Source organism: Pongo abelii, chromosome 7 (genome assembly GCF_028885655.2).
Source record: "Pongo abelii isolate AG06213 chromosome 7, NHGRI_mPonAbe1-v2.0_pri, whole genome shotgun sequence".
Taxonomy (NCBI): domain Eukaryota; kingdom Metazoa; phylum Chordata; class Mammalia; order Primates; family Hominidae; genus Pongo; species Pongo abelii.
The window spans coordinates 23789567-23811491 of record NC_071992.2 but is presented as its reverse complement, the minus strand read 5'-3'; the positions used below and the strand labels follow the sequence as shown (position 1 = coordinate 23811491).

General features: G+C 41.9%; 1 protein-coding gene across 5 annotated transcripts in view; it reads right to left on the bottom strand.

The window, feature by feature from the left end:
* The window catches only part of XPO7 (exportin 7), an 86203-nt gene that overhangs the window by 9707 nt on the left and 54571 nt on the right, over positions 1-21925 (bottom strand). For all 5 annotated transcript variants that reach the window (XM_054560908.2, XM_054560909.2, XM_054560910.2 and 2 more), the window contains 15 exon segments: positions 20444-20609; positions 19128-19201; positions 16791-16910; positions 15110-15256; positions 14171-14343; positions 12135-12328; positions 11250-11355; positions 9682-9817; positions 9098-9171; positions 7866-7946; positions 6573-6636; positions 6059-6167; positions 5000-5106; positions 2559-2647; positions 1423-1530 (listed from right to left, as the gene is read on the bottom strand). In XM_054560908.2, coding sequence (XP_054416883.1) covers positions 1423-1530; positions 2559-2647; positions 5000-5106; positions 6059-6167; positions 6573-6636; positions 7866-7946; positions 9098-9171; positions 9682-9817; positions 11250-11355; positions 12135-12328; positions 14171-14343; positions 15110-15256; positions 16791-16910; positions 19128-19201; positions 20444-20609 — 1748 coding nt within the window.

Below are 21925 nucleotides of genomic sequence, written 5' to 3'. Positions count from 1 at the left end.
AACACGGAGAAACCCCGTCTCTACTAAAAATAGAAAATTAGCCGGGCGTGGTGGTGCATGTCTGTAATCCCAGCTATGTGGGAGGCTGAGGCAAGAGAATCGCTTGAACCCGGGAGGCATTAAGTTGCAGTGAGCCAAGATTGCGCCACTGCACTTCAGCCTGGCAACGAGAGAAACTCCGTATCAAACATAAATAACTAAATAAATAAAATAAAAATAAAAATAAAGAAAAAAAAAACCTACTAATTCTCTCAGGACTGCAATGAGAGACCAATGCCCATACCTGAAATTCTAGGAAAGCTAAGGTGCTAGACTTTTCTTTTTCACTATCCTTAATTTGTTTTGAAAATCTTGCTCACTTTTTAAAAGTAAATTTTTATTGATCCTGCCACAACCTCTCTAATAAATACCTTTCTTAAGAAAGGGTATTCTAATACCTACCATATCCTTCTCAATGTCTCTAACCATGAAATGTGATGGACAAGGCACCATTACCAGATGTTAACTTTTATATCTGCGGGCAGGAAATCAGAATCTTGGTTGCCAAATTTACTTCTCCTAAGAGTAGACATCTGGAGATTCTTTTTATTTTATTTTACTTTTTTGAGACAGGGTCTTGCTCTGTCACCCAGGCTGGAGTGTAATGGCTAATCTTGGCTCATTGCAACCTCTGCCTCCTAGGCTAAAGCGATCTTCCTACCTCAGCCTCCTGAGTAGCTGGGACTACAGTTGTGTGCCACCATGCCCACCTAATTTTTTGTAGAGGTGGGTTTCACCATGTTGCCCAGGCTGATCTAGAACTACTGCATTCAAGCAATCTGCCACCTCGGCCTCCCAAAAAGCTAGGATTACAGGGATGAGCCCCATGCCCCACTGGAGACTCTTTTTAAAAGTGACCTATTGGATGGGCGCAGTGGCTCACGCCTGTAATCCCAGAACTTTGGGAGGCCAAGGCGGGCGGTTCACGAGGTCAGGAGATCGAGACCATCCTGGCTAACATGGTGAAACCCCATCTCTACTAAAAATACAAAAAATTGGCCGGGTGTGGTGGTGGGCGCCTGTAGTCCCAGCTACTCCGGAGGCTGAGGCACGGGAATGGCGTGAACCCGGCGGGGGATGGAGCTTGCAGTGAGCCGAGATTGCGCCACTGCACTCCAGCCTGGGAGACAGCAAGACACCGCCTCAAAAAATACCAAAACAAACAAACCAAAAAAAAAGTGACTTATTTCCTGCAGTTGACTATGGTTTTGTGTAGTTAGGAATACTATTCTTTCACACAAACAAAAACACAAAAACTTTTCGAATTTTAAAATGCAGCAGTGAATCTTATTATTTCCCACAAACTGCCCAAAGCACTAGATACAGCAAATTCTCTCAGATAACAGGGCAGATGTGCCCTTGCAAGCTCTGCCTCCTGCTTACCTATTATGAACCAATTCAGCCATCAACTTGAGTACAGGTGTGGTACAGGCTGGATCATGGTACCAGAGCTCAATTGCCCGTTGGAGAATTGGCATATAGGATGGATATCTGTAAATGAGAAGCTAAGGAAAGATTTCTGATTCCAGAAAGGTACAGAATTTAAAATAGTTTTTCAGCACTAGCCAAGCACAAACTTGTCAAATTACAGTTAAGTTCCTGTCTCTTGCTTGCTAATCTTGGAGTCTTTCTAACCAGAAGATACTAAAGTGATTTTGTGTTCTTTAACCTGTAAAAGGCATCTAATAATACATTTTAGTTTACATAGTGCCTTTCTTCTGAAGAGCATGATGTATTTCATATTGTTATTTATCCTTTCATCACTTCTATGGTATTATAGGTGATCAGCTCATTTCCTTTACGTAACTATTAAAGAGGCACCTGGATTTGAAATAATCTTCACAAGGGTATGAAGTCAGTAAAGTTAGACTTCCTAATTTGTAAAAGCTGTTTTTTATTTTTATTTTTTTATTTTTTGAGACGGAGTCTCGCTCTGTCGCCCAGGCTGGAGTGCAGTGGCGCGATCTCGGCTCACTGCAAGCTCCGCCTCCCGGGTTCATGCCATTCTCCTGCCTTAGCCTCCCCAGTATCTGGGACTACAAGCGCCCGCCACCACGCCCGGCTAATTTTTTGTATTTTTTAGTAGAAACGGGGTTTCACCGTGTTAGCTAGGATGGTCTCGATCTCCTGACCTCGTGATCCGCCCGCCTCGGCCTCCCTAAGTGCTGGGATTACAGGCGTGAGCCACCGCGCCCGGCCTTTTTATTTTTTTCAGCAGACTGAAACATCTCTCTAAATATAGCAAAACCAACAGTTCCACAGTGGTATATAGTTCCACAGGCATTTATATTTGAGATCCAAAAGAGAAACTGGGAGACTACCTCATTCATGTTCTAATCTCAGACAACCTTATGTCTGTCATAAGGTGGCTTCCAGGACACATGCAGGCCTTCTGGGTAACTCTTCATCTTCTCTGCCTCACTACCCTCCCTTCCCCCAACACCGTCTCTGGACCCCATCACCCAATCACACTCCAGTTAAGGCAAGCTGTAGTGTGCTCCTAGTTTGAGTTAGGATACATCCATTCAAAGAGCATCATGAAGCTGGTCTTGGCATTGAAAGCGAAAGCGATCCCTCTCAGGTCTCTTACTAGGCCAACTAGAGTTCGCTGTAGTAGAAGGCAAAAATATGTTAAAATAGAAGAAAAGACAAAACTAACAATCTGATGAGGATTCCACACATGTATCATCAAATTCTTCCTCTCACAGTTCAACATATACTCCTTCTCAAATATTCGGATTCAATATCTTCTATGCTAGAATGGCATATTTTCATTCTAGCAGTGGAAGTTTGTTTTGGAAGTTTGAAGTTTGTTAGCTTTGGAAGTTTGTTATGCCAAGAAAATTAGCTTTGGAAGTTTGTTTTGCCAAGAAAATACGTTCCTGCTTCGTAGCAAAAATAGAGGCTGATAAGGTTGTAAGACACTGAAGTAATACATCACATGTAAAAAGTGAAAAAGCTTTGAGTCCACCCAGGGAGGAAAGCAGGGGAGGGAGGGAGAGGGAGAGAGAGAGACAGAGACAGAGACAGAGACACACACGGCAAAGAAACCAACTCAAAAAGCCAGAAAAAAGCAAAAAAGAAAAACAGAAGTCCCAAAGAAGAAGAGGTAGAAGAGCCATATATACCCTAAAGGAAGTCAGATGCAGGCCCTGCCAGGAGGAAGACAAAGGGGAGTCTACACAGCACCTCTCTCTTTGGGTGGGCCATCTAGATGAGACTGTGTTTTATCAGTACTCTCCATTTGCAGAAAAAGAGACTGAGGCTTAAAGAGGCCAAAAAACTTCCCCAGTCATGTTGCTAGGTAGTAGGAGGGTCCAGATCAGGACTCATACATAATACCAAGACTCCAAATCCAATACTCACTCTCTCAATAAAACTTTTACCTGGGACATGAACAGCAACAAAACTACTATAAAAATCATAGTTTGCAGTTTGTCTCCAAACGTGGAGACAGAACAACAACAACGACGACAAAATGTGCTCAAGAAGGTTGTATATTTGGGGATCTTGACATATTTGGCAAAAACGACATCACTTCTGTTAACAGTCTGCTTGTAAGCAAACAGTTCTCTCCTAAGCTGATACCACAAGCTCAGTTTTCCAGTCTAAGACTTGGTCAGTCTCTTAAAAGACTTTACATGGGATGTGACAAAGAAGTGGGTGACAGCTGTAGTCCATTACCAAGGTTGTTCTTTTGGTTAATTTTACTTGCTTTACATGAAACTAATACCATATAATGGGAAAAAGGGCTGATATTCACTGATATCCCCAAATCCTTGATATTGGTTGATACTCTAGCCTAAAGTTGCTAATATGTTCCACAATAACCCAAGCTTTGAATCTCAGACCCTAAAATACAAGTATAAAGGGGAGAGAGGGTTGCATTAAGTGGTGTTGCTTTCTGTCTACACTGCTGATTTGTAGATGGAAAAAGAAAAGGCTAAAGATGAAAAAGGAGAGCTTTAGAATGGTATTTTTTTCTGGCAATACCCTGGCTATCTGGTAGGTCTACCATTCAGCCTTGGTGCCCGGAGGAATACTGTAAAAAGTCCTACCAATAGTAACATCCTGGTGTCTTCTGATTTTGACACAGAGATCTATACAGGTCAAGAGAACAGTATGTATGAAGTAAAAAGACGAAGAAAGCAACAATCAAGAAATGACAATTCTAAGAGCTAGAAAACAAGAACTTAAAATTCCATATATGTGGAAATTCACTGGGCATCGTGTCTCGTGTCTATAATCCTAGCCACGTGAGAAGCTGGGGCAGGAGGACTGCTTGAGCCAGGAGTTCAAGGCTTGCAGTGAGCTAGGATCATGCCACTGTACTCCAGCCTGGGCAAGAGAGTCAGACTCTGTCTCTAAAAAAAATCAAAAATAAAAACCCATATATGTGGAAATTCTTAAACCTTTCTAAGTGACTCAAGTGTCAAAGAAGAAATCTCAATGGAAATTAGAAATCACAAAAAACTGAATAATGAAAATGTTCCATACTAAAATTATGGATTCTGAAGATCTATTTCACAACAATGTAGAAATACTTGAAATCACTGAACTGTACATGTAAAAATGCTAAAGATGGCAAACTTTCTGTTTTTTACCACAATTTTAAGAAAACCTAACTTGTCACTAATGAGCAGTATTAAAAATGAAAATGGATGCAATTAAAGATAAAACCGAGATTAAAAATGCAGTAAGAAAACCGTAAACAACTTTATGCTAATGTATTTGAAAACTCAGACAAAAAAAAAAATCCTAAGAACTACTTAAGTAAATACATTGTAATATAAAAATAGAAGTTTACAAATCTATACTGGTTCTGCAATTCCAAAACCCTAGAAGTCCAAGATATTAAAAAAAGCTAAGGCAGTGGATAGTTTATGGTCAAGCAAGATTTTCAATCAGAGACTGCCCTAAACCAGAAGCTGATTAATTACTGGGTGAAAGACTCACTCACCTTTGCCTCCTGCTCGTTGAAACTATTGGTGCTAAACATCTGGGCCACAGCCTCAAATGCTGCTGTGAGTGGCAGCATGAACTGCTCATACTGATCTTCATCCTCTCCTGTAAAGGAAACATCCCAGGGTGTAACCCCAATACCACGAATTCAAAGCTGTGCATATATGGGAAGATGGGATGAAAGATGAGCAAACCCAGGAGAACTCAAGGGGGTTCCTTTATTATCCCAACAGGTATTAGTAGCAATTGAAGAGTAACATGTATATATAGAAACAGAATTTTTAAACTAGAAGATGACAACAGAAATCACCTAGTCTAGGCTAGGTTTGTTGATGCTGAGCCACAGTATCAAGAGATTCATATGTGTGTAAGGTACTATGTTATTTATTTATTTTTCCTTGCTGAGAATTAGCAAGTCAGTGGAGAAAGGACCGAAGCTGGTGCGTGAGAACTAGATGAGACTCAAACTTTAATGGGTACGGAGGTTTCATTCGCACTTAATTTTTTAAAAAGTCATCTTTCATAAACCTAGAAGGTTTTATGTCATTTTAGTAGGATTAAATTTAAACAGCTCGAAATTAGAGTAATACCACTGAGCTGTAGTTATTAACTGACCTGAAACTGCTAATATCACCACTACTGCTACAAAAGTGATTAAGCCGTTCTGGCTCATCTGTGCTAGAAAACTGGATAATAAAAAGTCGTGTTGACTGTTTCAAGTGGGTTTACACCTCATTGTGGGGTGGAGAAGTTATCTGGCCAAAAAGATACATTTAGGAATCTCAATTCCCTTATTTAACACCCGAGGAATGTGAAGAGAATTTTAAAGCCACTGCATATCAAATGACAACTTCAGGAGCAGACTGTTACTCTCTTCCAGTTATAAGGACCTCGACAGCATGATCTGTTCTTGGTGAAATCAGGCTGTTATTTCAGATAGTTTTGTTACTGCTGAAAAAACAGAAAAGCCCTCCCCAACATCTAGTTTTTAGTCCTCAAATAAAAATTTAGAATAGTGCCAGATGACTTCATGAGCCACTACGATTTCTTACGGTACCTAAATCCACCATGAGGAGACGCCCAAGTGCTGTGTAGAAGGTAGTCCGACACCGCATGTCTGTCAGGTTGGACTGATTGTTAATACCCAAAAATGAAAAGTGCTCGCTCTATTGAAAAAAAGAAAAGAAGTTAAAGGTAAAAACATGAGTTAGAGGCAGAATGCAAGCCAGTAATCAGAGAATTACTGAGCCCTTTCAAGCCAATGGTTATGGAGTCATTCCTTGAGGATCTGAAGGTTTTTTTTTTTTTTGAAGGCAGGCTACTGTTGTCACTACTATTAATTTATCTGCAGTATGAGTAGCAGTAGGTGACTTCACCATAACTCAGATCATCTGGATCTCAAAGAGCCACTCTGATGACAGTAAGTATAATCTGGCAGTGTCGTGGGAATCAGGCCAACAGTCTTTGCTGTAGCAATACCCGGGACCTCAATTTACATATCTCCTTTATGTGTCGAGAAAGTGTATGTGTGGGTGGTAGGAGGGCCAGGAAAAAAAGCTAAAATCACTCACCGTGTGATTGTTCAGCATGAACTGTACCGCACTAAGCTTCACTAGCTTCCTTACACTACTGTACGTGAAGACAAACGAAGAAGGTCAAGGAAAGTGTGAAGCAGACTGAAACTCTAAGGCAGATGGAAACTTTCCAGAATAAAGGACAGTTCACCCAAATATCTTATTTTCTAAAAAACACTTGAGTATACCACTGCCAAATATGAAAAAATGTGTTCTCTTCTAAGCACTATTTAATCGATAAGAAAACACCTATACTGGCCGGGTGCCGTGGCTCATGCCTGTAATCCCAGCACTTTGGGAGGCGGAGGCGGGCAGATCACGAGGTCAGGAGATCGAGACCATCCTGGCTAACACGGTGAAACCACGTCTCTACTGAAAATACAAAAAATTAGCCGGGCATGGTGGCGGGCGCCTGTAGTACCAGCTACTTGGGAGGCTGAGGCAGGCGAATGGCGTGAACCTGGGAGGCGGAGCTTGCAGTGAGCCGAGATCGCGCCACTGCACTCCAGCCTGGGCAACAGAGCGAGACTCCATCTCAAAAAAAAAAAAAAAGCAAACACCTATACCAAACTCCTATTTGTAAGAAAATAGAATAAACCTAGCAATTTCCCCAAATAATCATGAATAGCCTAAAAGGGCTTTTCTCAGTGGGGGTTCCAAGGGAGAATTAGGCCCTAAACTCCTGCCTAAGAGGCATATATTGTGTATAATGAATGAACTTCTCTCCTATTTAGAATGGTACTAGTTATATACCGTATTTGGAAAAGCGAGAAGAAAGTCACTTCAATAATTTTACAGGGTTTACCCTTCTTGTGGACCCCTGGTTGTGAAAAGCTGCCCTAGAGCAATTCAAACTTTATAGCAGACCTAGTTCAAGTCAAGAGGAAGCATAGTCATCACTTCAATCACAAAGCTTGGAATCAGGATGTTTCTACCAACCAGCTGATGGGACAACCTAAGAAGGAGTTTGTCTCTACTACGGATACTAAAACCTTGGTCACACAGAGTGTGTGCCTATGAGATGGGGCTACTATGCACTTCTGGAACTTAGGAATAGACAGGGATAAATCTGTACTAAACTATCAGGTCAGGTGTCAGCTCATTTTTGGGGTCTGAAATTATTCCTATATTCTGCATGGGCATTGGCGCTTTTTTGGACTCCTAGGAAAATGGAAGATATGTGAGTACACACTAAAGCTAAACTGAAGTGGGAAGAGCAGGAGGCCATGATTCTAAGACTGTGGCATGCCAGTTTGTGTTGTGCACAGAAGCTAGCTTAGAAAAGGATATCCAATGGAGAGGTCATTGAGAAGCTGTAGTGTCTTGGAGGTGATTGGTTCACAACGGCCCCAGTACTTCAAGTTGGTGATGCTGGAGGACAAAAAGAAAAAAAAAAGCAGGAGACCCTTTTGATTTGCTGGTTTCCTTGAGGGCTGGGAGAAGAAGAAAGTCATTCATCAAAAGTCACCACACATCTGCACCACCAATTCACAGACATCACGACCACAAAAAAAGATGGGTAGGAAATCTCTGTACTTACATTTGGTTGACTAGAAAAATTATCCTTCAGATAATCTTCACTACTTGGTTCCAAAGCTACACTGGCCCATACCCAGGCCCTTGGAATTCTGGGGCACTCCAGGGCTGATTTCTGCAGCAAGGGTAAGAGATTTCTGCGGCAGTGATAACATGCAGACGTATGCAATTCTGCACCTGCACCATCCACTGTCAGCTGCAGAATTCTAGTAGCCCTTGCTTCTGGATTCTTGGCTGGCAGAGTCCTTTAGACCCCCTTTGCTTTTTCCATCTTAAATTATTAAACCAGCTCATGGATATGAGTGTTTAGGGTTGGGACAGTTGGTAGGAGGCAAAATGTCACTCTGCACACAGCCCTGGGTAATATATTTGGCTCCTAGTGTGTGCTTTGATAAATTGAGCTCCTAAAAAGGGAAAAATGTAACCAAAGGGGTATAACGTAAAAAAAAAAATAAAAAAGGGCCAATTAGGAGCTCCAACTCTGAAGACAGTTCAAACAGCAGCACTAGATTTTGGAGACTCAACACTCTTAAAGGGTGTGATGTTTCCTGGGAGGAATGAGCCCATTTTTAAGTGGGGCTTTCCCCTTCGAGGGGATAACTCTAGAGGAAATCAGCAACAGAAAGTGAATGCCTATGCTGGGCATCCCTGGAGCACGGCAACTGGGTGAGGGGCTGAGCAACAATTACTGGGGTGGAGGTCTGTTTTGCTAATGACTGTCATGACAGAGTTTCACCTGTGATTCCAGAGGCTAAAGAGGAGATTCTGCAAGAACAAAATTAAATCCTTGCCTGTACAAGCCTGGAATGCTCTGGGGCCGGGCCATATCTCTAAGCACAGCTTGTCACACACTCAAATGCACAATTTTCTGACGCAAACGATCAATGCTGGAATACCAGGCACTGGCAGCACAATGCCAAGATCACATTTTACAGTTGCAACAGGATTGCAAAGGACTCTTGCTGGTGGCAAGCTGAAACACTTACATTTTTCCTATGAAGACGCTTAGGACCATGGTCTCATCATTCAAGCCCAGAACTTCTGAGAGTCGGCGGTACAGCTGGTGTTAAGAAGAGAAAGTAACCAGGACACATGAATTAGAACAATCACATCCTGGTACTATTTTTGTCCACACTCGTGGGTAAGATGTGGAAGAAAATGGACAAGAATCCCAGAGAGGACTTTACTGAAGGGATAAGCTAGTTTCCAAGTATTACTGGACAGATGCTGAGCAATCTTACTGGTCCCTTTCAATCCTGAAATTGCAAAAAGACAGCCCAAATCTTCTGCTGTTCTGAATATTAATTCATGCTTGGAGACTAAGAATTGCCCATTTGTGGGAGAGCAACAGATGTTTGGACTGCCCATTTGTTAAGCATATGGAGCACTAAAGAAATGGGCCCAATTCTTTGATGAATCTCCCAGAATTTAAAGACTAAGAGAAAACATTTGGACTGTCCTATTACCTGAAATCTGGAGGTTATGTGAACTATCAGCAACTGTTTCCCTCCATCAGCAATCCCACAAGTGAGAAGTGAGAACTAAGGGGAGCCAATTGAGAGGCTGTTACCTTAGAGGATTTCTGCACTTGGTCCCCAATGTAGATCTTACGAAACTGTTCAAAAAAGCTCAGCATGGCCAACTCTAGCTTCTCATTACCCGCCTGGGCCAAACGAGAATCTGTTAGGTTCATCAGCTGGAGCACCCTGGAGGAAGAGGAGCAATGATTCTCTCAACAGCAGGACATCCTGGTTACTCTAGACAACCCAAGCTATCTTGACATGGTCGTATATGCCTGTACTTGGGTACAGCAACCTCCTGCAACCAAATTCATCTATATAAATGAGGGAGACAGGACTAGACCAGGAGTTTTTCATCTTTTTGGAGACACATGAAGGATGATGTTCACAGATAGGTAACACTTCCAGGGATTACTAGCAGAAATACTACCTGTGACTTCATCTCTTTTCTCTGTACCTTCTCCCCAAAAGAAAGGATACTGGAATGCAAGTGAGTGAATGCGAATACAGATGTCATAAGTGAGTCATTTGACATTTGAGTGTGGGAATAGTTAACTATTTGTGACACACCATGAGTGAAAGAGACTCCATCATTGTGTTGCTACACTCAAGCTCAGAACCAATCTGCAAGACATTGTTTGAACTAAATTTATATTATGACACACACAGTATTGAACTCGGCTGCAGAATCAGAAAGGCATTAGATTTCATTCTTATTAAAGCTTTGCTCAACTCTTCAAAAAATGCCAGTGGGAAAATGCCACAGAGACTTTCGTCAGGATTAAGGGACCTCTGGGCAAATGGGCATCTGATAAACAAAATGGGGGTGGAAAGAGACAAATGAGGATTTTCAGAAGATATATACATTGAAGGTGGGGCGCGGTGGCTCATGCCTGTAATCCCAGCACTTTGGGAGGCCGAGGCAGGTGGATCACCTGAGGTCAGGAGTTCGAGACCAGCCTGGCCAACATAGTGAAACCCCATCTCACTAAAAATACAAAAATTAGCCAGATGTGGTGACGCATGCCTGTAATCAGCTACTTGGGAGGCTGAGGCAGGAGAATCGCTTGAACCTGGGAGAACCTGGAACAGGGAGGCAGAGGTTGCAGTGAGCTGAGATGGCGCCACTGCACTCTGGCCTGGATGACCCCATCTCCAAAAAAAAAAAAAAAAAGTTTTGATAAAATGAGAATTGCACAGATGCAAAATAACTTGAAATGTATGGCCAAGAGATTTGAAAGGCTGTAGGAACTCTGTAATTCCATCTCTGGTGAACTTTAAAGAACTGCAGTTTCCTTTCAGACTTATTTTGCGATGGCAAAAGCAGTCCATATTTTACTAACTCTGAGATACTGTTCTTAAAAAGACCTAACAGAGAATCTCTGCTTTAGTTTTCCTAATTCCGTATCCATTATTTCCTTGCTGAATTATTGCTGGTTTTTTATTTTAAAGTAAAGATCACAGGCAGAGTTATCATGGCACTTATAAAAGGCTTGAAAGCTGTGTCTCATGGGCAGTTAGCATATTCAGATTATGTTCTGTAAGTGGAGAGGACCCTATCAGGGAGTGGAGAAGTGACAGCGAGGCGGAGTGGAGAGCATCTTTGGGGAGCACTTACCGACAGACAAGCTCACCATCCATGGCGTCTTGCTCATCAGTGCTGGCAAAAGAAACTCGGCCACCGATCACTGCTCCAATAATGTAAACCAGCCATGTCAGCCTTCCTGCAGCAGGACACAGACCCAGTGTCACCTCCAGTGATAGTTTCTTGAAGACATTCCCCACTCTGAACTTCCTTAATCTTAAGAGCACTGTGGTGAAACCATGAAGTCTTACTTTTCTTACAGAGAATGGCTACTTCTCTGCTTTAGTAAGGGCAATGCTAAGAGGGAAATTCGTTAGGTAACCAACATTCCTGTATCAGACAAGGCCATTATTTTTAGTGCACTATTTCCTTAGAGTTAAAAACATCCAAGCTGGGCACAGTGCCATGTTACAAACACCATCCAGGCCCGGTGAAAAGAGGAAGCCCAGGTTACTATCTGTACTTATCTCCCTGTTTCCCCTGGGCCTTTATTTAGCAGTCATAAACCTCTCGGCCTGGTCCCAGCTGTGCTGTGGGGCATTAAAAAGTAGACAGGAGCCAGGTGTGGTGGCAGATGCCTGTAGTCGGAGCCAGGTGTGGTGGCAGATGCCTGTAGTCCCAGCTACTTCGGGAGGCTGAGGCAGGAGGATCATTTGAGCCAAGAAGTACAAGGCCCACGTGGGCAACATAGTGAGACCTCATCTCTTAAAACAAAATCCCTCTGCAGATGTGATTTCAGTTCTTCTTCCCTAGTCCCTTGAGGGATTTATTCACTCATAAAGATTCTTGTGCATATGGAGACAACTGAGGATGAAAGAATCCTTTTGCGGGGAGGTAGGAAAGAGGTGGCAATGAGTGAAGGGGTACTGGACAACATCTCCTCACAGGTCTAGAGTTCCCAGCATGCTGCACACTCACCCTCCTGCACTGCAATGTCCATTGGGCTTGCGCTGGCGCTCTGTAGCAGCTCCTGGTACGACTGGGCTGACTGGTCAAACAACTGCACGAGGAGTGCACACGTCTTCTCATACTCACAACGCCCAATGGTGGACAGCTGGTCCAACTGCTGCTGGACGAGCCCCGTATCCTCCAGGGGATCTTCCAGGCCATCTCTATTCCCAAGGGAAGAAGGAAGGCAGCTCTCTTAAAATATGACTACTGATTTGCCCAATATAGCGGCTCTCTGGCTTCTTCACTTAGCCACCATTTCTGACTGTAGAGGTCTACATCCCGACATTACTTTTTCCCAAGGAAGAATGTTTAATGAGGCAGAAGGCCAATGTCTTCGCCCTAGTCTCCCTTAGGTATATTCTGCTTGTTGGTGTCAAATCTTACAATCTGAATTCTCAACTCTTAATGTTTTTCTGCCTTAAACCTCAAAGTCCTGCCCTTCTCACCTCTCTGACCTCTTGACTCTTAGTCTTTCGCTATACAGTAAACTGTATATAGTAAACTGACTATAGTAAACTGTAGGATAAGTACACAGTCCTGTGTGGGAGGCCATTGTGGCCAGATGTGTCTTGGAATTCAGAACTGTTCAAACTGGAGGAAGGCAGTATGATGCTTCTACCATATCATGTAAAACCCTTGATGGGCTTTGTGGCACATCAAACTCAATGTTCCCGTAGCAAAACTTATAGTATTATAAATGGTCATACTAAGTAGGATTTAAAAAAAACTATAAATGGTCTCATACCAACTCCTGTCCAGTTTTGTAACAAGTGAATTCTAATGCCAAACTGATGAGGAAATTTCTTTTGTCACATCTTTGACTTTGGAATTGCAGACAAGGCATTGTGGCCCTGTACTAGGTCTTGCCTTATCTGCCAGCTCCTAGCTTTTAACATCTTGTCCAATGAGGAGCTCTTCTGTTGTTACACTGCAGTATGATAATGGCAGCAGCAGTAGCAGGAGCAGCAGCACTAAAACTAGCTGTGTGCTTACCATGTGCTACACACTGTGCCAGGTCATATTAATTTAATCCTTCTAAGAACCTTATGAGGTAGGCCTATTATTATTTGAATTTTACAAATACAGAAATGGAGCAACTTGCCCAAGAGTACACAGCTACTAACTGGCTATCTGGCCCCAGAGCCTACAAACATGTAACCACTCCCCAACAATGCCTCACTGAAGCCAGCTGAATCCTCAGGAGTGGAAGCTATGGAGGTGACAGAAGAAGGCTTGCTGGTGAACTTCATGAATACTCAGATTTTGAACTGATTCAAGTCATCAACAGTTAAGACTATAACTCATGACTATTCAATGCACTTGGGGCTAAGCAAATTAAGAATCCAACTTAAAAAGGCCCCAGACTCTTAGACTCCAAGTAAATTCTCTTGACAAACAGCCAGTGAAAACAAGAAAGCCACCTAAACAGGGATAACTTCATTTAATATAGGTAATTTTTGAAAGGGCTTGACATTTCTTTAGCTACGGGTTTTTGGTTCAGTTAAGTCAATGTAGACAGAAACCATGTGTGAATGTAAAGCAATCAGTGATCAGTGGCTTAGAATTCTTATGTGTTCTAGCTCTGGAATTAGAATTGATAACTAGATTGTGTAATCTTTATCCACTTATTTCTTTAGGAGTTCACATTAAGCACCTATAAGTTACACATAATTCTTATCATCTATATCTTATAAATGTTTCTCACACTGAAAGAAAAACAGTGGCAAGGACAAACATTATATGGATATACTCTGTATTCAAAGATATTGCTATGGACAGTGAAAAGGGGGAATATGAATAGAATATAAATGTTCAAGAGACAAGAATATTCTATCAGGCTTTATGCTCTCATGCTACTCTGCTGACAAGGAAGAAGAACCATGAACTGTAGTAGCTCCAATGAGACATGCTTTGAGTACCTTTTTGCCAATGGGGTGTCTGATCTCTAGGAAGTGTGACAACAGGCCACTGGTGCGGGAATGAATGAGGCTAAGTTTCCTTACCTCAGTATGATGTGCACAGATTCCAACCGGGATGTGATGTAGGCTTTGGTGACCTCAGGAGTGTAAGTTTCCAGCATGTGGGGCTCTGTGGCTTTGACATACGGCACAGAGGCTGCCAGCCGCTGCCACAGGCTCAGAAGATAGTGCACACTATTTGGAGCAAATTCCCAGTGCTAAAGAAAAGTAGAAAAGCAGAAGGCATATTTTTCATTTCTCTACATGTTAGTCCTATGCCATCGACACAGAAGATAAAGACTTTTTTCTTTTTTTTAAAAAAAGAGGATAGACTTTTGTGGGCTTTGTTCTGTGTATGGCAACTAGTTTAATGTATTTATTAGTATTTTCGAGATTAAGCATCTAATGAGAAGGGCTACTCTATGCTGGCTGTGTAAGCCTTACCACAAGGAAAGCCACATGTAAGTGGGTCTCAACCATTAGTATGCATGACAATCGCCTGAAGAACTTGTTAGAAACACCAAGGCTCTACCCTGGACCTAGTGAACCAGAAATTATGGGGATAAGACTCAAGAATCTATATTTTTTCATCAGTCCCCTAGATGACTGTGATACAAGCCATACAATTTGAGACCCATTGTTCTATATTACACGACTAAGAAAGAGAGGGCATCAACTCTCTTTTTACTCTTCTGTCTAGCTCCCTGTTCCAACCTTGGCTTTTTTGGGGTGACTATGAGGGAATTCTCTGTGGGATGAATCTGAATATTATATTATCCTAGTAATTCCCACACGTTCCTCTCCCCACACTACTTGCACTTGTGTAAATGTGAATCACAGGCCACAACAGTAACTACTCTGCAGGGCTATACTGTACTTATGGTTACCTTTGCCAAGAAAAAAAAAATATTCTTATATGGTTAAAACCAACAAGCAAGAGATTCCAGTATTTAGGAAGGAAGACACAAGTAATCAAAGACAAACCTGTAGGCTGGTCACTGTGAAGTTGGCTATCAATCGGATGACCTCAGGGTAGTTTTCCACCTTTACCAATTCTCCCAGTTGATAGTTACTCTTCAATCGGGCCAGTAGTCTGCAAAACTCATGGTAATTGTTTGGGTCTGATAAACTCTGGCAACAGCAGAGGAGAAAAATAGAATGTAAAATGTGCCTTAACATACTTCAAGAATGACGCATGCTTGAGATGGCACGGGGGGAAGGGGTAGAATCTACTTTCTAACTTCTGGGCTGCAGGTCATGATTCAGAATGATACGTCTGCATCATGTTCAGAAACAATTTTTTAAAGTCACCTTGAAAAGGGACAGTCACATTTATTATCTCATATGTTCACAATAATAATCATATGAGATGACATTATTAGCCTCAATGGACAGAGTTTGAAACAGAAGCCCAGGAGGATCACACTGAGGCTGTAAAGCTCATTACGGCAGAAGTGGGCACGACCTAAGACGTGACTGTCTTGTTTTCTTACTGTTACCAATCAAAGGAAATCTAATGCAATTTTCATTTCCACATCTGTCAAACTGATCATTCAGCACAACTAACCGATAGTTAGCAAAGTTATACAAATGTTTCATATATTTATATCACTTACTGTAATTTATTCATATATTAGTGTTTATATGATATAGTTATAGCAAATATTACAGATATTTTAAAGTCTATTCTACCAGTATATTTAATTGTATGTTTCCTGATATGTCTTCTTCTGTTAGCATATGTGGGCTAAGACTTTGTTTTGTTCACCTGTGTATCCCTGGCACAGAGCAGGTACTCAATATAATTTGTTGAATGAATAAATGAATTTTAAAAAGAGAGACAAAACTGAGTATATTTTAAAATAAACTGCTTTTTAATTTTCTTCTAGTGTAAAGAAGTGATACTTTCAAAAAAAATACCGAATCACTGGGACTTCAAAAGACAAAAAGGGCAATCGAGTTATGAAATTAAAGTTTGAAAGAATTATCTTCCTTCCCACCTAAAAGCAGCCCTATATACTTAGGTTACCGATAAACGTTTTTTAGAAATGGTAAACAAAATCAAAAAGCAAATGTTAGATTTTTTTTTTTGAGACGGAGTCTTACTCTGTCGCCCAAGCTGGAGTGCAATGGCATGATCTCGGCTCACTGCAATCTCTGCCTCCCGGGTTCAAGCGATTCTCCTGCCTCAGCCTCCCGAGTGGCTAGGATTACAGGCATGTGCCACCATGGCCGGCTAATTTTTTTTGTAGTTTTAGTAGAGACAGGGTTTTACTATGTTGGCCAGGCTGGTCTTGAGCTCCTGACCTCAAGTGATCTGCCCACCTTGGCCTCCCAAAGTGTTGGGATTACAGGCGTGAGCCACTGTGCCCGGCGATGTTAGATTCTTAATTTCTTGGGGGAAAAATGACTAGCTTCTTCCTTATTTCCTTATAGCAAAGTGATTCTTTCCTGTAACTCCTACATTTCTGAAGCTGGAGGATATAAGCTCCTCTTTTGGGCAAATAATCTCAGAATTGGTCTACAAATAGAGATTCACATCAGTCTTCCCTGAAGAACAACAGACTGAATTGTTTACTGGGCCTCGGGATAGATTTCCTTCTGACTCATAACCAGCTGGGCATACACTAATCCTATACATATGTAAATTCTCAGATAAACTTACCTGTGGGTTTTCCAGTATTCGTTTAACACCATCAACAAGATGAGAGAGAAACTTGGCCCTCTCTGCATTGTTAAACAGGGATCTTCTGACTGAAGCGATCTGTACCAAGCAGGATAATACCTAAATGCAGGGCAGAACCCAAACACAACGATTAAAAAGACTATACAGTTATTTTCACCAGAAACGTTCCACCTCCTACAATATCCTTCTTTAGGATATCTGAAGCAACATTATTTTAAAAAGAGAAAAGAAAAGAACATAGATCCAAGCAAACCATAGCAGCCTGTTAAATTCAGTTTGGAAATTCCCTTAGGTACAAATTCCTTTGACCACTCCAATGGCATCTTTGTTCTTGCTGAGATACATTATTTCACCCTTAAAAATATCGAGCAATTTATACTTTAAAGTTTTAGATTTAGTTTTCTTGGCTAATCTGAGTTTGACATGTAGATATTATGTGCTTATGTCATTACATGCTATAAAGAAATAAGTGTTATCGGCCGGGCGCGGTGGCTCACGCCTGTAATCCCAGCACTTTGGGAGGCTGAGGCGGGCAGATCACGAGATCAAGAATTTGAGACCAGCCTGGCAAACATAGTGAAACCCCATCTCTACCAAAAATACAAAAAATTAGCTGGGCGTGGTGGCGGGCACCTGTAATCCCAGGTACTTGGGAGGCTGAGGGAGGAGAATCGCTTGAAGCTGGGAGGTGGAGATTGCAGTGAGCTGAGATTGCGCCACTGCACTCCAGCCTGGGCAACAGTGAGAGACTCCGTCTCAAAAAAAAAAAAGAAATAAGCATATCATATCTGGGCCCTAAAAAAAGCCAGCTTTGGCCAGGCGTGGTGGCTCACGCCCGTAATCCCAGCACTTTGGGAGGCTGAAGCAGGCAGATCACCTGAGGTCGGGAGTTTGAGACCAGTCTGACCAACACGGAGAAACTCTTGTCTCTACTGAAAATACAAAATTAGCCAGGCGTGGTGGCTCATGCCTGTAATTCCAGCTACTCAGGAGGCTGAGGCAGGAGAATCACTTGAACCCATGGATCGTGCCATTCCACTCTAGCATGGGCAACAAGATCAAAACTCTGCCTCAAACAAACAAACAAAAAAACACAACCCAGCTTTATCCCTGAAGACATTTCCCCCTGTTCCCGCTGTGTTAGATATTTATATTCTCTGTTTGCCCCTCTAGATCTGCTTTTGACCCTTTTCCACCCTGCCCTATTCCCTAGGAGGCTGACCTCTGTTGAGGACAGCAGCCAAGCTCCCTTGCCCTCTGGCTTCTAGTTGGCTTCAACCAATGGAAAGTACCAGCAGGAGATTAGAGGGCAGAGGGGAACAGGGTACCCCTCTTCCGACCATCCAGCTGGCTGTGCGGTGGCAGAGGTTCTCTAGTGATGGCCGTAGTTCTTGTTGTCCAGCCCTCCTCTAAGCCACAGCTTCAACTCTCTCCAGGTTTCCTTCACTTGCCCTTTGAGGCTCCCCACTACTGCCAGCCCCAGGGGCATGCACCACCACCCCATGTTGGTGTCCCTTAATTTTACCCACACCTTTGCAAGTAGTACTTTCTTAATCATCCCTCTTGACTGTGCTACCTTTTCTTGCAGTAACCTTAACGATACACCTGACAACACTGAAATCATGTTTCAGCGAACACAAAGGTCTACATTAATTTGGAGAAGTGCTACAATGACCAGAAAAGTCCTCTACTGAACAAACACTATGCACACTACTCATTACTTCACTGTGTTTTCTTTATATATTTTGTGTATAACACCAACCAGTAATTTACACCAACAATCTGAAATACCAGACCAATAGTATTTTAGAACCTGAATGAATTTTGAGGTTTTAGGTTAATTATGGCTTTAAAGGAGAAATACACCATTCCCAATAGCTTTCAAATGTTATTCAGGGTAAGTATGCAAATTAGCCTTCCCATCACAGTTTCCATTTATGACAATCTGATGTACACCTAAGGAATTTTCTGAGTCAGGACAATCTTAATAGTTCAACTAGACAGTATTAGGTGAATCCCCAGGTGCTAGCCTGTGGCCGTTTGAGGAACAGCATAAAGTCAGATACACGATGAGACCCAAAAGAGCTTGACTATCTGCAGGAATTGGCCTTTAGACAAGAATAATTTAAAAATAATTAAGACTTTATGGCTGGAACCTTTAGGCTACAAGCTTAATCTCAAAAGACTAGATAACTAGCCTAGTATTTCTATGCTTTACTTGTATAATTTTATAAAAAAAAAATGAATATAAGGTTCATTCACCATTGCTATCTTCTAGGAATAGGTTTGCTTTAAGAAACGGTAGTCCTGACTCACCAGAGGTGAAAATGAAGGAGGGATGGAATGATACAGGTCAAAAAACAGCTGCAGGGTTGAAGAATCTAAGAAGGCTGGGGAAGAAAAAGACAAAAGACATCACTTTATTAAGTATGAACATTGCCGCTGGCATACTTCCAGCACTATACATCAGGGAGCACATCCTTCTGCCTACTTATCTTACAGAGTATTTATTTCCTTTGGAAGTGATAAGCATATAGGGGTTTTTTGGTTTCCCTTTTTCTTTTCTTTTTTTTGAGACGGAGTCTCCCTCTGTAGCCCAGGCTGGAGTGCAATGGTGCGATCTCGGCTCACTGCAACCTTTGCCTCCCAGGTCCCGGTTCAAAGGATTCTCCTGCCTCAGCCTCCCGAGTAGCTGGGATTACAGGCACGTGCCACCATGCCCAGCTGATTTTTGTACTTTTAGTAGAGACGGGGTTTTACCATGTTGGCCAGGCTGGTCTTGAACTCCTGACATAGTGATCCGCCTGCCTCCGCCTCCCAAAGTGCTGGGATTACAGGCGTGAGCCACCACGCCCGGCGTCTTTTCTTTTTTTGAAAGTACTATTTTAGCTTCTCTAAGAAACAGATTTCTTCTTTCAATTCTCTGAGAACTTAATCTGAACACCTCTGTCCATAAAAAGAATTTAAAACTTTTATCCTTCTGGAACACAAAGACAAACATAAGAACAAGTTGTTGTGTTTGATTTTGTTTTTAAAGATAGTTATTACCCTAAATAGATTACAGAAGTCTCTAGGCAATTAATGCAAGAAGGTGAAATACGTATCTATTATTAATCAGCAATTTTAAAAGTTCATTGACACTGGGGGATCTATAAGATTACTCCAACAACCTCCCCAACATTATAAAATAGATGTTACTGGCCGGGCACAGTGGCTCACACCTGTAGTCCCAGCACTCTGGGAGGCCAAGGTAGGAGAATCACTTGAACCCAGAAGTTCAAGACTAGCTTGGGCAACATTGTGAGACCCCACTTCTACAAAACATAAACAAACAAAATTAGCCGGGTGTGGTGGCATGTGCCTGTAGTTCCAGATACTTGGGAGGCTGAGATGGGAAGACTGCTTGAGTCCAGGAGGTTGAGGCTGCAGTGAGCTGTGATCGTGCCACTGCACTCCAGCCTGGGTGACAGAGTGAGACCCTGTCTTTAAAAAACAAACAAACAAAAAAAGACGTTAGAATTTTTTCTCAATTCTCCCTCAGAATACACAGGAGTTGCCAGGAGTTCTTTAGATCATTCTACAGACACTCTGTAGGGGAGTAACAGCCTTTGAGGTGGAGGAAGTTCTGTTACCTGATCTCCAGCTGGTGGGAATCTGCACTGTACACAGGTCATCTGAGGACTCATCAGTGGAAGTGCCAATGAAGTCAAAGTTGAGGCAGTTATGGGTGAGCTTGAGCAGTTGCATGAGCAAGCCATGCTGACTTTCATCATTCAAGTTTAGATTCTTTCCTGAAGCCTGTAAAAATTACCACATAATGAGTCCCCAAAATCACTCCTCTCTTCCCAGCTTGCTCCCAGACTCGACAAAGCTGTTAAGTCAGAAAAGGAGGGCTATATGTTAGCACAGTAAAATGTCCCCTTCTCTCCAAAGATGTGGTACTTCTATCACCTGTTACTATGAAAATACCTAGCTCCTTATATACTATTAAAACATATTTACTATAAAAACATGAAGTTGGTATTTAAAGAAAGCCCTGTTTTAACACTTACTATACTCCTCACACAATGTAGACATAATGGTCACAAAGAATTCTGAAGCAATATGGCTCCTGTGGTCATTTTACTGGCATGTGAGATCCTAGTTATTTCTAGACAGGGCTGGGATTAAACTCTGGAGGGAGCTCTGAGGATGCTTAACACCCTGCCCTACTTTCTTTCCTTGTTTTTAAAACCACCATCACCAAAAATCTCTCAAACCAGAATTAAAAATCATCACTGAATTTTATTTACTCATTGCAATGTAACTGCAGACTACAGGTGAGTACTGGCCATAGCTACTGTGCCTGTCCCATTCCAAGGATATACCAGCTGAGCCTCCGTGACTGGCTGGCTAATTATTTGTTCCTGATGGTATCAGTAAGGAGGATTCAATCCTTAGTTTTCTCAAAAGCTTTTCCCCTCCAGGGGGTGCAACAGCTTTTGCTAGGCAGCTTTGCTTAACCTGAGGATTATTTGGGAATTCTAAGGTAAAACTAAGTAATTGAGGAAAAAGATGAATATCATTAACTGGAATAACAGAAAGAATACAAACTGGCTTCCAAAACTAAAATTGGGAAATGTTGGAAAATAAGAACAAAACCACAAAAATGAACAAAAAGCCAGAAGCTAACCCTATGTAGCTTTCTATAGGGACAAAGTATCCGAGCTGTGTTACAACTGTATGGAACTCCCAGCTTAACACTTCCTTCCTAGTTCAGCTCTATCAATAAATGAACTGAAAACACCAACTTTCAATTTTAACACAGGTAATTTCCTTATGTGATACTGTCTACTCCTCCAGGTTATTAAATCTAAATGGATGTTAAAAATTCAAAACCTACTTTTCCTTACAGATGTTGCTTGTTTATGTGCTGCTTTTAACTTAGCGGGGGACAGGGGAACCAGCCTGGTTTCTGTATGCTAACAATGTAGTCTGAACCTACTTTCAGAGCACTAAGAATCCAAACACCATAAAACTAACATGCTTTCACACCATATAGAAAGATTTTATGTCGTTATAAAAACAACAACAGAACTTCAAACTCTGAGTTAGGTAAACTAGATCCCTTTAAG